Raw genomic sequence first — 14,802 nt, 5'->3', positions numbered from 1 at the left:
CGTTTATACGAATTGTTTTTGGTATGTTGACTAAGGTATGGTGGTTTACTGTTTTTACTTGTTGGATCAGCGAAATTTGGAAAAACCACAGAAAGTATAATGAAACTAGATTGACAAGCAGGCTACTGTTTTCTTTGCTTCTCTGCATTTTAACTCGTTTACGTTAACAGCGGAAAAGGAGTTATGATAGTATAATCTTAAAGGAAAAAGTGAAACCTGTCTCTACCAATCATCCGCTCGTGTCTCATTCAGGAGTAAAAATATCGGTCACGTGAGTAAGATGAGAGTGCGCAAGTGGGAGGTTTCGCACATTGTATGGCAGCTCATAAGTAAGAGCCAGTCAGTAATTGTTTTCATGTTATCACTTTCAACATGTGCATTATGAGCCAGTATCTCTTCTGTTTTCTCCCTTCCATAGCGGAAAGATAACTGTAGCCTCCCGTGTATTTGTGTTACTATTTTGCCCGGCATCTTGCATGAGATGCGAGCGGGTGCGCTTGTCCTCTGTGTGTGTGTATATACTGTGTAGTTTGCTTCAATTTTGTGTCATTAGAGTTGATTATGTAGGCACGAGCACATCGCCTGGAATTGTGATTTGCAGAGAACAGAATCACGCTCTGTACCTCGCTCATAACATTGTCGAAGTTCGCGCGATCATATGAAAGTCGAGTCAAAGGAAGTTCCGTTAATTCGACAATAGACGGATTGTGTAGATAGATTATGCGTGTAAAAAAGAAAAACATTCAATTTTCGACGTCACCAACGTAGTTCTTTATCGCTAACATGAACATGTAATCGTGGCAGTTTTAACAGTGATAAAGCATTCTTTTCCGGCTAATATCGAATCGCACGCACACTGGTGAAGTAATGGGTAGTGAATTCCAGGTAAGTTTTCATAATATTGACAAACGTCATGTCAGTAGAATAAAGGTTCTGCTACCTCTGATCTACCAATTGGATAAAACCGTCGTGTACAGTTGAGCGAAAAGGAAATGGGAGTGGATGTTTGTTTTACTCATTTAAGTAAAATGATTGGATGTTCAGAGAACAGAGAGCAGGAAAAGAAAGAAAGTAACTAATCATATGTTATGATAAAGTTTTAGGACATTTATGGTTTCGACAATGTTATACTGTATCTGTCAGTATCTTCAAGTTATGTAATTGTGGTAATTTTTGGATGTATTTTTTTTAATTATTATACTAAAATGTACCAGTTGGCACGCGTGATACCTACTAGGTTTGATTCCCGATGTGGGCATGGGAGGAATAAGATTAACAGGTGGTTCCCAGTTACTACAAGTTCGATTTCACTGTAATTACTAAACGCTTATCCCAGTTTCCTTCTTTTGAAGTTACATTTCGTTAACTCCATTTTACCATCAGTCTTATTATGTATGGGATATGTTTATATAAAATTTTAAAGTTCTACGCCTAATATTCTTGTTTTGGAGATCAGAAGAATGGCAATAAAGCTTTTAACACCTCCTTTATGCCTTTCGGGTTCTCATCTTTCATAGGTTTCGATTCCCAGTAGGCACAAATACAGTGTTGCCAACTTGTCAGTTTAGGAAATTCGGTGCTTATTGGACGTGGGTAGTGTTTTTTCGCGACTAATTCGTACACCTCATCTTTTCTTCCATATAACAAGGTCGAATCCAGAGAAAATCGGGGTTAGGATTCAAAATAAATAACAACACATACTACACACATATTTGAACTTGAAAGAGTTAAAGTTCAAATAAATAATATCTTGGCAAGCGACATCCATACACCCTTTATCAGATTTGTATATTTATTGTGTGAATTTTTAGCACTATGAACTTGCATAGGGAAGTACTTGCCATTCCTCTTGATAGATCTTCACCAAATTTACATAAAAATATACGTTGCACTAATATCAAACTGATTGATGTGAAAATCGAGGGTACGAAAATCTATCTTCGTTGACAGCCATTTTCTCTGTCTGTAAGGGCCGCGGTGGCTCAGTGGTAGAGTGTTCACCTTTGGTGCTTGGGGTCCCGGCTTCGATCCCAGCCCCCGCCAAGTGAACTGTGTAGTGGACAAACACCGTGTGCGTGGGTTTCCTCGGGGTTCTCCCGTTTTCTCCCACTTTCTTCATTCCACCATTTCATTCATTACTCATCATCACCGTCTCCTTTAGCCTAACCGGCATAACCGTGGGACGTAAAACTCAAAGATTTCATTTCATTTCACTCAAAAAGCCATTTTCTCTCGTATCACCCTTAGCGGTCAACTCCTTAACTACACGTCTTATACAGCCACTGAAAGCTTTTTGTGTTTCTTTTTCCATTGATATGACATTTAGGTATCGAAGTGTTATTAAACGTGAGTTATGGGTATGTTTAATCGGGAAGATCATGTGTAGTAATCCTGCAGTTATTTTCACTAAAACATTATTTGAATTAGAAAACAAGGAAAGTAGAGAAATACTTAGAATATCAATATTGTGGTTGGTAGATCAATTAAACTAAAAAGAAAGGAAGTTTCAGATTGTGATTTGATCTTTTATATGCTTGAAGAACACCATCTAGATGTTTGCATGTTGCATGCTTTAAGTGAGAGTAATTCCTCTTTATTATCTCTTTTAAAAATAACTTTCGCGTTAGTGAGCGTAATTCGCTGAAGCGCTTCGGTGTCTCAACTCAAAGCCAACACCTTTCAGCAGTCACACTTCCGGGAAATTGAATAGGAAACAACAGTAGATATTACGGGCCACTATAGTCAGTTCAAGCTTGTAGACCACTCGTTTTTTGGGGACTCTTGATTCCTGAGTGCATGTCATGTTACCACATTGTGGATGAACACTGTATACGTAACTTTCGTGAGTGATTATATTAAATGCTTCTCGTATCTTCCGTACCCTTTTAGATCAAAATATATGGTGTTGGACGATAAACTGAAATTTGATTTTTTTAAAAAAGAAAATCATATTTTATCTGAATATTAACCTTTTGGTATTAGACAATAAATAGTAACACATAAATAACTTTTTTTAAAAAAAAATATATTCTATGATAACGCATCAAGATTGAGGGAGACGATGATAATGAGATGAGTGGTAATGGTAGAATAAAGAAAGTGGAATGAAACGAAAGAACCTCGAGAAAACTCGCGTCCACCACAAAGCCCAGTTGGCGGGTGTTGGGATCGGACTAGATCTCACGCCTCACAGATGAGCGCTATACTACTGTACCACCTTAACTAACTACACTGGCGCTTCTATTAATTGCACTCCAGTAAATTAAATAACGAATTCCTTAAGTATTTTAGAAGAATGTCAACACATCGAAGGTTCCATCATCGTTGTTCCTGGTTTTCCTGATGGGAATTCGCTGCCACTCACTAGCGGATCCAGAAGAATCGTTTGGGAGGGGCGGTTCGCTTTCTGGAAGACGAGCGTAGCTTCAAGGTGACCAGAATTTTAATTTGCAAGAATGGGACGCATATGAATCCGGGACTGAAGCGGGGCGGGTCTAAACCTGATTTCACTTTAGGACTCGAATTTGTAAGGGTTTTTTTCTTTTTCTTTTTTTTTAAGTAATGGAAGTACATTCTTTCTGTACATTTAAATTAACCTTTATTTTACCGTTTGTCAGTACACTGCCAGAATAGTAAAACCGTTCTTTCCCGCGTGTCACTGTAGTGACACAGGCGAAAGGTCTACTTTGACCCGCGAACACACCGGTTGAGAACCAACGTTTTTGGTTCCTTTCACTATGGACTATCTCTTCATACAATAAGGCACATCATTTAAAAAAAATATGTGTGCTCGCGGGTCAAAGTAAACCTTTCGCCTGTGTCAGTACAGTGACACGCGGGAAAGAACGGATTTACTATTTTGGCAGTGTAGTGGCAGCCGTAAAATAAAGGTTAAATACGTACTTCCGTTTCGGAGGCGTGGCAGTGTCATGATTCACTTCACACACAATCACCGCAACATATCATGCACTGTCTGGCGCAGTACTTGCACAAAAAAAAAAAAAAAAAAAAAAGAATATACTGTATTGACGATAACATTCATTTTAACGAAAGAGTGTATAATTTGCTCTAATCATTTATATTTTGAATAACAATTGCGGGAAAGCAGTTGAAAAAAACGACAGGCTCGGTCTACGCAAAAATAGATAACAAAAGTATATGTGCATAAAGAATAATACAAAATTAATCTATCTCTAAATTTGGGTGCGGTCCACGAATCATAGTATAATTATAGCTATGCTTACAACAACAATAATATTATATTATATTAGCCTTCGTCTAGGTGGGGCTTCGTCCCAGATCCCCAATTTGCTCGGCACACGGTCTTGCACAATATAGCATATGCACTTACGTGGTATTGTGGCTCAATATTTCGTGTTCCTCCTTCTGTCTTTCATATAGAATTGGATTGAGCTAGAACTCTGTCACGAAATTCAATATCTCGTAAGGCACTTTAATGAACCACCTCCGTATCTTTTTCTTCTTTTTTACGTTGTGAAAAAAAAAAAAAACGCTCAGTAATATTTTCCATAAGTAGAAGCTTTGCTTTGTATATACTTAAACACAAACAAACTATTTGCTGACACAAACACAAACAAACACAAACAAACTATATACAAACTATCTACTTATGGAAAACGCTCAGATAGAAAAATCAAATTACCAACTTTCATGTTTCTAATCGCAAGGGATCCCGAGATATGGGCATGTTATGATAATAATAATAATAATAATAATAATAATAATAATAATAATAATAATAATCCCACCCCTTTTTTTCCTTCTAGGTAAAATACCAAATACGCTGGAACAAGTATTGAATTACTTTAACTGAAAAGTCCATATACTAAATTCCATGTTTCTAATCTTCAAAGATTCTTAGTACTGATATTATAATATTTGCAATCCCCGCCTCTTTTTCCTTCCATCTCTTTTTTTCTCCGTTTTACTAAAGTATCAAAAACGTTGAAAAGCGTCTCAAATTATTTTAGATGAGAAATTCAAATGCCAAATTTTAAGTCTCTAGCCTTAAACGAATTCGAAGAGATGGCCATCTAATTAAAATAATTTCCACCTAATTCTCCCTTCCTTTCTTCGAATTTCAAAAAATCCTTTTTTAGTGATACCCTAGGTAACAAACCTTACCTACTGTCCGAATTTCAAGTTTCTAGCTTAAGTGGTTTGGCCTGTGTGAAGTTTTTCACTCAGGATTTCGTCTTTTATATATGAATTACAATAACAGCTTGTGTTATTTCTCAATAAAAGATTAAATGTCATAAGAAGTCACAATGAATGCCTGGTCCTTCCTAATGTTTCCGTGTTGAACCCCAAAAGTCACGGGTCTCTTTGCTGGTCTAGTAGCTAGCGAACGTACCTTTGATCTTTGATGCATGAAGTCCTGTGGTTTGATTCCCGGTGAGTGAGCATGGAACGCACTACGGTGGTTCATATCCAAATTTAAACTCTAGTTCTCGTTCTGTGAAGCATCGATTTTGATAAACGGCGTAAGTACACTCATGTCCAAAATGATTTTCGCATATCTAAAACTGTCTTCTTGTAAGAATATAATTTAATAATTTTGCAGGATACTTTTAATACTGATAAGATGTGCAGAATCGGGAAATGTATATTTGTGGTAAATTTAATAGGAAAAGAATTATAAATACAAAAATTAGAATCAGTAAAACAAAATGTTGCTAAATGGACAAGAAAGTTTTATTTTCGTTTTATTGTTCTTATTTACTGCTCTTTTCACATGAAATTTGCCACATACATGTCTTCGCCGATTATACACATACTAACATTATAAGAAATATCTGACGAATTCGTTATCAAATTATATTCCTACAACAACATATTTATAGATATGCGACAGTAATTTTGGACATGAGTGTACATATTAATCAATCAACCAACAGAAAATTCTCCTTGCAGATTCAGAGAGCTTATGATGACCGTCCAAAGGAACTAGGGAGAGAAGTATTCACAATTCAAATATATCTGTATTAAGTGCAATTAAGTACCACACATTTTGATTAGACTCTGCTAGATTTGTCTGTCACATAGATTGGATCGGTCGGGAAAAGACCATATTAATATTTCCCAATAATAAATGCTGGAAGTTCAAAGAACTCTTTGGAGGGGGCGGTCGCCCCCTCCGCCCTCCCCGTGGATCCGCCAGTTCTGCCACTTTCCTTCAGGTACATAGATCCCAAGCTTTTCTTCCGAACTGAATGAACATCACACTGCTAACGCTATTAACTTCATGTAGCCCATAGAAGAGTCCACCTTAATACGCTATAAACAGACACTCTTAGCTGAAATTATAGCTTCCTGTATATTTGGGGTAGCAGTGGCTCGGGCTCACAGTGTGTTTGAGAAAGTGCAGTTGTATCAGATTAGAAGTTTCAGTATATTTATAGGAAATAAACCATTTAAGATGGTACAACCACGTTCAGAAATATTCTGTGTTATAAATGTTACTTTTCTAATGACTTGCAAACAGGTAGAGATTTTCGTGTTGTGTTTGTGGCAACTTACAGAAACATTTACGTAATTGAGCTGTTGCATATGTACTGCGACTGCAGTAGTAATAGTACTTTAACACTCTTATACTCCGACTATACTGTGTTAGTGCTGCATATGTGACAGGAAATAGTACATGAGACAGGACAGTATGTGGATTCGTGTATGCAATAACCAGACGTTGGTAGTGCAAGCAAATTGTAGAAGCTAAGTGGGATCCAAGACTGCATGTGTGTTAGAAGTTTCGAGAGCAACAGCGTCGAAGATCATGATGGAATGCAGAATTCGTGGCCAGATCTCATCAGAAAAGAATAGCGAACAGAAACCAAGCTAGACGTGAGGCATCACCACACACTGAAACGGATCGTCATCAAGAACCATGCAGCTAATATGGCACATTTGACTGCAGAACTCAATCAACATCTCGAATGACTTATACAATCATAATCGAACAAGTCATCATCACGCGCGTGCCTTTGGTGAACGAGGTCCCGTGTAGTGCTGTTGAATTTTTGTGACATTTGCGGTTTTCGGTTTTTGAGAAAACCGATTTTCTGAAAACCGAAAACCGCAAATGCGGTTTTCAAAACCGAAACCGCAAAAGCGGTTTTCAAAACCGAAACCGCAAATGCGGTTTTCGAAACCGAAACCGCAAATGCGGTTTTCAAAACCGAAACCGCAAATGCGGTTTTCAAAACCGAAACCGCAGATGCGGTTTTCAAAACCGAAACCGCAAAAGCTGTTTTCAAAACCGAAACCGCAAATGCGGTTTTCCAAACTGAAACCGAAAAAGCTCTTTTCGAAAGCGAAAGCCGCCCGAAACCGTATTTGCGGTTTTATAAGGGATTGTCCTTTTCAAAGTAGAAACAATGTTTGCTGTTTTTAATTACACCTTTTAACAATTGTGAAAGCATCTATCGATCGAGACAAATGTATTGATTTATATGTGTGTTTTAACTTTTTTTATTTGCTCCAAGACTATTACGGTAATATGTGCAGCACAGTGCGAAAGGGATAATTCGATGGTTGTACAAGTCACAGCTAAATTAGGGTGACAAATACTGACGTTCGATCCTTAGCTTTTTTTTTTTTTTTTTTTTTAGTTATTTCTTTGACGACTATTCAATGTACTTTTCGACTGCAGGGAAGCAAACTGGACCCCACCTGATTTTCATATATGTTGTAAATTAGACCACCAGGAACACGAATCTGAAGGAATTTTGACATTTCGAATGTCGGAACTCGAGATATTCGAACATAAATTGACCATGGAAGCAAACTGGACCCCAACTGATTTTTATATATTTTGTAAAGTAGACCACAAGGAACACGTATCTGAAGGAATTTTGACATTCCGAATTTCGGAACTCGAGATATTCGAACATCAAGTGAAAACGGAAGCAAACTAGACCCCAACTGATTTTTATATATTTTGTAAACTAAACCACGAGAAACACGAATCTGAAGGAATTTTGACATTCCGAATTTCGGAACTCGAGATATTCGAACATAAAGTAACCAGGAAGCAAAAAGGACACTATTTGATTTTTATATATTTTGTAAACTGGACCAAAATTAGCAATTATCTGAACGAATTTTGACATTCCGATTTCCCGATCTCGAGATACTAGAACTTATACAGTAGTTTTATGTAATATGTATAAAAGTAACGAAGAAAGTTCTGTCGCTTTTTGACCTATCACTTAGAGCATAGATATGTCACCAAAGACGTACCTGGAAGATCAAAAATAGTACCCATCAGTATCAATGACCTTCTGCCAACGTTCGGGATGGGCATGGATTCCTTCGCGGTAGAACTTGGTTTGCCGTGAAGCGAAGAAGGTATCAAGTGCATTTAGCACCTCTACTACGGAGTTGAACTGGAGTCCTCTAAAGTGAGTGTCCAAGGAAAGGAATAGGTGATAACCGGACGGTATAATGTCCGGACAGTATGGCGGATGCAATAGTGTTTCCCATTCAAGGTGTAGGATGGTGTTCCGGCTCATTCTAGCTATGTGGGGCATAGCGTTGTCCCGTAATGGGGGAACCCCTTAGCGATTGAGAAGTGTTGGCTCCAGGGTATTGAGTTTTTCTTGAACACGGCTCAACTGCTGACAGTAGACAGTTGCATTGATGTTCTTCTCTGACCGCCCGGTAGCAGTTCCCGATGCACGATGTCGTGAGCAGTCCACCAAACACACAGGAGGACTTTCTGGCCCGGAAACAAATCATCTGGGACACACAGACCCAACTTGTAGTGCTTCCCAAATTGATGGAGGTGCTGGCGAATGGTTTCTCGACTAACATTGAATGTTAGCAACATTTCCTCACATGTCCGTTCGGCTCAATTGCTACCTGAAGATCCTCATTTTGTACATGTGTTGGTCTTCCGGCACGTGTGGTGTTTCGTCACCGTTCTTAAACTTGCTAAACCACCCTTGCACTGTCTGCGTAATCACGACACCCTCACCAAAGGCCTGAGGTATCTTCCGCCCCGCTACAGTGGCGTTTGATCCAAGTTGGAACTCGTACAGCATACACGCCCTTATGACGCTCTATGAAGGTTCCATATTCACTCCGTCCTTACATACGTTTACGTTGTAACTGAACTTCCACAACCAGGTAGAATGTCGGATATACCCACACCAACAACTGACCTTCGCCTTATCTCCATTCGCATTAAACTCACGGTATGAGGGTCAATTTTACACAGAATTCCACAAAAAGCGACAGAACTTTCTTGGTTACCTTTATATATCTCTCAGGACATAATATGTTTCGTATAGAGAATATTGTGTTTTTTTCATATAGCGTCTATATTAAACTTTAAGTTTTAATATCTCGAGTTCCGGAGGTCGGAATGTCAAAACGCCTTCAGATTCGTGTTCCTCGTGATCTAGTTTACAAAATATATAAAAATCAGGGGAGGTCCAATTTGCTTCCCTGCATCCTACTTTTCAAACGAAACAGTTTTCCAGATTGTACATTTTGCTTCAAACTGAGTTCTGCCCTGGCTAAGAAACGTAAATTCGCTTCTATAAGAGTCTTTAAAGTTACACTTGAAATTGTCGTTCGGCATTCTTGTAGCTTGTGAAGGTATGAATAATTCAAGTATGTTTGTTACAACATCTACAAACGAATATTCATTCGTATAGAACCTCCAATACATTACATAGAAAACACATGAACTATACAAAGAAAACCATTGTGCATTAGAGCAGATCTCTTATTAGCAAATGATTCTGCACACGCGCACTGCTCAGATAGCCCAGAGCTTGAGCCTGAGCGCGAGTCCAAATTTAACTCAATCGCTATTGAGATTGTCAAAGGTGTAGCGGTTTACGGGGAATATATCATACCAACACTTTATCAACTAAGTTTTCTTAGATTTTTCTTCAATCCCAAAAAGCGGGTGGTTTTTCGTGATTAAGATATGTTTAAGCGGGGGACGAATATATAACCTGAAAATCGGGTGGTACCCGCTAAAATAGGGTAATAAGCCAACACTCAGTAGAAATAAGGTATATCCCTATTTAAGATCACTACACATGCAACTCATGAAATTCAATTTGAAATATCATCCACTTAGACTGACATCTTTTATATTATTATTACTCTTTCCCCATATTTTTAAAAATAGTACTGCCACTCTTTCTTTTGTTAACAAAAAGGCACCACCTCCCTTTCTTAATATAAAGAAAGAGAAAAGAAAGAAAGAAAATCTCTATCGCAATACACAATTTTATTGTTGATTTGTTGCCACTCCGATAAATGTGAATGTTGTGGTTTTGCATGTGTCGACTGGCTTCTTATCGCAAGTCTGACACCTGCAATAGTTTATACTAGACGGAAACACCGATCATATTTTATTCTGTATCTTTTTACTTCCCAATAACGATAGCCGTGCCTCTTTGAGAAATTGCAGCTTATTTTTTTTTATTCTGCCAATTGTAAAAGTATAGAATTTCTCTACACTTTAGGACATTTTAAGAAAAAAATACCTTCTTTTCCTTCTGCAAATTTTGATCATTTTTCCCTAAGCCGCCGAGGGAAATTTCCCTCCATCTGGCAACTGAGAGCCGGTGTGGGGAAAGATTCTTTGCTGTTTTCTCGTCGTTACTTGATATTAGTGCTGTAGAATTTTTGTGACATTTGCGGTTTTCGGTTTTTCGGAAAACCGATTTTCTGAAAACCAAAAACCGCAAATGCGGTTTTCGAAACCGAAACCGCAAAAGCGGTTTTCAAAACCGAAACCGCAAATGCGGTTTTCAAAACCGACATTTCGGTTTTATGAAATTTCACTTTTTTCAAAAACCGGTTTTCGGTTTTTTCGAAAACCGATTTCGACAGCACTAGTCCCGTGTTTGATGCCCATTAGGAGAGTCTCCGGTTTCCACCTTAAAGTGTATGCCCACGTCCTGTACATGTTCGTTGCTGAAAGGAATGCTAAACTCCAATAGGATGGAATTTGACGAGTGTTGAATAACCTCAACATCTGTGGTTAGATTACGATTTGAAAATCTCTTATCACTGCCGCCTACGCAGTATCACGAAATAGATTGTGCCGAAACGCAGACCACAGATGATAAGTTGTTTGGCCGTATAATGTTCCTTTCGGGCGTTGAATTGAGATATGTGAGGTATGGACCGACAGCTTAACGTGGGATTCAAACCACATGAGCTTCTACAGGAAATCGAAGTCTCCTGGTATACCAGCAATTTTATAGTATTCTGTTGGTACTATGGTTACTCTCAAAAGACGAATTACTCTCTGCGATTATGGGGACATTTTAGCTGACCAGGTACATTCAATGGTACGTATAGTGTTCCCTAAAATAAATGTTGTCTTCCACACTAATATACATGGCCAGATATGTTCAAACCTGATTTCAGAAACATCATAGTGAACTTCTAACACGTCTCCTGGCCCGCTCAATCCTCCGCCTAAAACATTATGGAATATCTGTAGTTAGTTTGTAGATAACCGAGTCTGGTACAGATTTCCTCTTGCATAATGGCTGTGCTGGACTGCATTATCCACTGTTTCCTAAAAGCGATTCGCGAGTTACTGAATCGAACGTAGCGAGGCTTCTGCCATTCTTCTTGATATGTGTTTGTGCTGTTCCACGACAATTGTTGTAAAACTTACCTGATTTTAATGAAACTTGGTAGAAGTATACCTTTAACTTGCTGAAATAGTTTCTTGTTTGGGGTTACAGCCCTTCAAGAGTTAGGGATAAAATCCCCTTCCAAGTTTTTAAGTTTGAACACATATATATATGCATAACAGTTTTTCAACATAAATCAGGTTAAAATAAAGTTCGATTATGACGATACATAGTGTAGTTTTGTTGGGGGGGGGGGGGACATTCTGATCATACTCACAGCTTGAAGTTACGATCTGCCAAGAGTAAAGGGGTGAATTTACCCCTCCATTTAAAACCATGTTCAATGATAATTTTCGTTTACGGTGCGAGCGGTCCCGGGTTCGATTCCCGGTGGGGGCACTCGGTCGAAAAAGTGTAAAACGCTTTGTCAGGCCAGCCACCTTAAATGAAGTTTTCTTGGGTTTTCCTCATTCACACCAGAAAAATGCCGGTGTGGTACTCAATTTATAGATCCCAGGCCGCTTTCCTTCCTTCCCCAATCCCGTCTTCCTTCCCTTTCCTCGGATAGTGTGCTCGCCGAGGGACGTCATCCCTCCAACGTGACGGGCTAAATGACCTTAGATGCCGAACGCCCAGAAATCTAAGACCCTAATGCTAATTCAAATTTTCGTTTTAAAATGTTCGATTTTGGTTTTATATGTGGTTCGGTTCCCACATTAAGTTGTAGGTCTACGTCTGATGTAGTCCCAGTGCTGAAAGGGACGCTAAACTTCAATCCAACCATGACAATTGACGAATGTGTTATGCATCTTTTGTGAATATATAACGTAAGTCATATAAGAACATTCATTTTTTTTAGTTAGTTTTGTTGAGCGCAAGGCATAATTGCGAATGTTGTATGGATTATTCGACTTAGTTCATGGCTCAGCTGTTTTCAGATAAGCCAGTGGTTCATGTGAATTAGAGCTGAGCCCAATGTTATCTCTTTAACACACCATGGAAGTGAATGTAAATCTTCCGTCAATTTGATTTTAGTGCGTGAGGAAATTGATGAAAGGATTATTGTGGAAAATCTAGTCACAGATCCATAACAAATGGAACATGAAATCAACGTCCAGTACCTTTAGAATGAAAGGCTTATTTGAGTAATTTTTTTTTCGAAGTTAGAGACTGTATATTAAAATAAAAATGCTCAAATTGCCGCTAAGCATAGACGTGTTTGATAAATTTATTCATTGTACAGTGAGCGACACAAGTTCTTTCCGTTTGCTAAAAGTTATTTTCGGAATAGCGATGGTAGAGCTGGAACGTACAACGTTGGTATGGCTGGAAAAAAGCAGAGGCGGCAAGAGCGCCGATTTCCCTGTAAATTTGAGGGGGGGGGCAGATGCAGACGACATGTATATGAGGATTTTAAGACAAATTGCGTTCAAATTATGCCAAATATTCTATATTCACAAATACAATGAGGGGGCCCACATAATACAGCTCATTTACATAAAAGTCTTATACTACACTCATTAGTACGTTACAGTAACAGAGAAGATAGGTAAAACTGCTACACCATATGTAGTACTAATATTACAACAACTACTGCTAATATTACTGTTCCAATTACGATTACGAATACTAGTGCTAATTCCGCTATTGCTGCCAACGACAGCGAATACCACTACTGCTATTACTAGTAATACGAAAACAAAACAATGAAAATGAAGTCTTTGAGTTTTACGTCCTACAGTTATGCCGGCTAGACTAAAGGAGACGGTGATGATGAGAAATAAATGAAATGGCGGAAACGGGAGAACGCCGAGAAAACCCCCACACATAGCGTTTGTCCACTACAAAGTTCACCTGGCGCGAGCTGGGGTCGATCCAGGGACCCCCACCTCATGTACCAGAGGTGAACGCTCAACTACTGAGCCACCGTTCCAGGAACACCTAATCGACCCTGACCTCTTGGTGATATAGTATTTGTTCATTATATTTTGTTATATTTGTAGTATCATATTATAAACAATATACAAACATGTAACACCATTTGGTATTTCCCTTGCTAATTGAACATTACTACAAATTGTACTGATCTTATAAACACGCCAGTTCACGGTTTCGGCCTCCGTGGTCTAATGGTAGCGTACCAAATTTACTTAGTAGGTCAAGTACTTGACTTTATCATACGTTCTTTAGGTAACTGCGGCTCAGGCTGTATGGATGACGATGGGATGAATTGGTGGAATGAAAACAATGGGAGGAAACGGGACCACCCCGAAAACTCCCACGCACACGGTGTTTGTCCACCACAAAGCTCACATAGCACGAACAGGAATTGACCCGACGACCTCTAGCACCAGATGTGAGTGCTTTACCTACTGAGCCACCGTTGTAGATCAAGCATCGGTTCACATTCTACGTAGATCGGCCATAATAACTAGCATTTCTCCGTTTTTTTTTTCTGTACTTCGAAGGTAAATTCTGTACCACTAGACATGTCAACTCTGACGCGAAGTCGTAGCAGTTGTAGTGTTATTATCAGTGGTCGTAGTAGAATAATAGAAGAACTAGTAGTAGTATTAATAGTAGTGTTACAGTACTTTGCAGTCTTGAATAAAGAGTCAGTTTCCCAAACATATTACGATTAACACAGGCTGACAACATTAGTTTCCGATCCGTCTTTCAGAGCGTCCGGGCCGAGACTGGCCGGCCCGGTTAGGACCCGGTCCAGTTTGTTATTACTTGAAACGGGCCGGTTAATCCGCCGGCAAACGGGCGCGCCCGGCCCGTGCAGAGCTCTGTTGCTGACGTCCCCATTAATTCTCCCTACTGGTGCTTGGGGTCCCGGGTTCGATCCCAGCCCCCGCCAAGTGAACTTTGTGGTGGACAAACACCGTGTGCATGGGTTTTCTCGGGGTTCTCCCGTTTCCTCCCACTTTCTTCATTCCACCATTTCATTCATTACTCATCATCACCGTCTCCTTTAGCCTAACCGGCATAACCGTGGGACGTAAAACTCAAAGATTTCATTTTTTTTAAATTCTCCCTACTCATATTTAACTGCTAAATCTGCTCATGCTCAGCACATCAAACTATAAGCTAGATGAACTTCTTTGAAGACAAGTCATTTTAAAAACAAAAGGTAGGAAAAAAGATAAAAATGTCGGTGTTGACA

The 14,802-nt window shown here is 39.0% G+C and overlaps 1 protein-coding gene across 4 annotated transcripts in view; it reads left to right on the top strand.

Moving 5' to 3' along the window:
• The window catches only part of FucT6 (alpha-(1,6)-fucosyltransferase 8), a 236,754-nt gene that overhangs the window by 50,778 nt on the left and 171,174 nt on the right, over positions 1-14,802 (top strand). Inside the window, exon 1 of one of the 4 annotated variants that reach the window (XM_081772209.1) lies at positions 354-885. The exons of 2 other annotated variants lie outside the window; for them this stretch is intronic. In XM_081772209.1, coding sequence (XP_081628335.1) covers positions 868-885 — 18 coding nt within the window. In that variant the 5' untranslated portion in view covers positions 354-867. Of the gene's footprint in view, positions 1-353; positions 886-14,802 lie in introns of those variants that run through there. One more of the 4 variants, XM_081772211.1, reaches the window with a different exon arrangement.

The sequence above is a fragment of the Thermobia domestica genome, chromosome 9 (assembly GCF_964235325.1).
Source record: "Thermobia domestica chromosome 9, izTheDome1.hap1.1, whole genome shotgun sequence".
Classification (NCBI taxonomy): Eukaryota; Metazoa; Arthropoda; class Insecta; order Zygentoma; family Lepismatidae; genus Thermobia; species Thermobia domestica.
The sequence above is the reverse complement of the archived record's forward strand: the minus strand, read 5'-3'. Positions and strand labels throughout refer to the sequence as shown.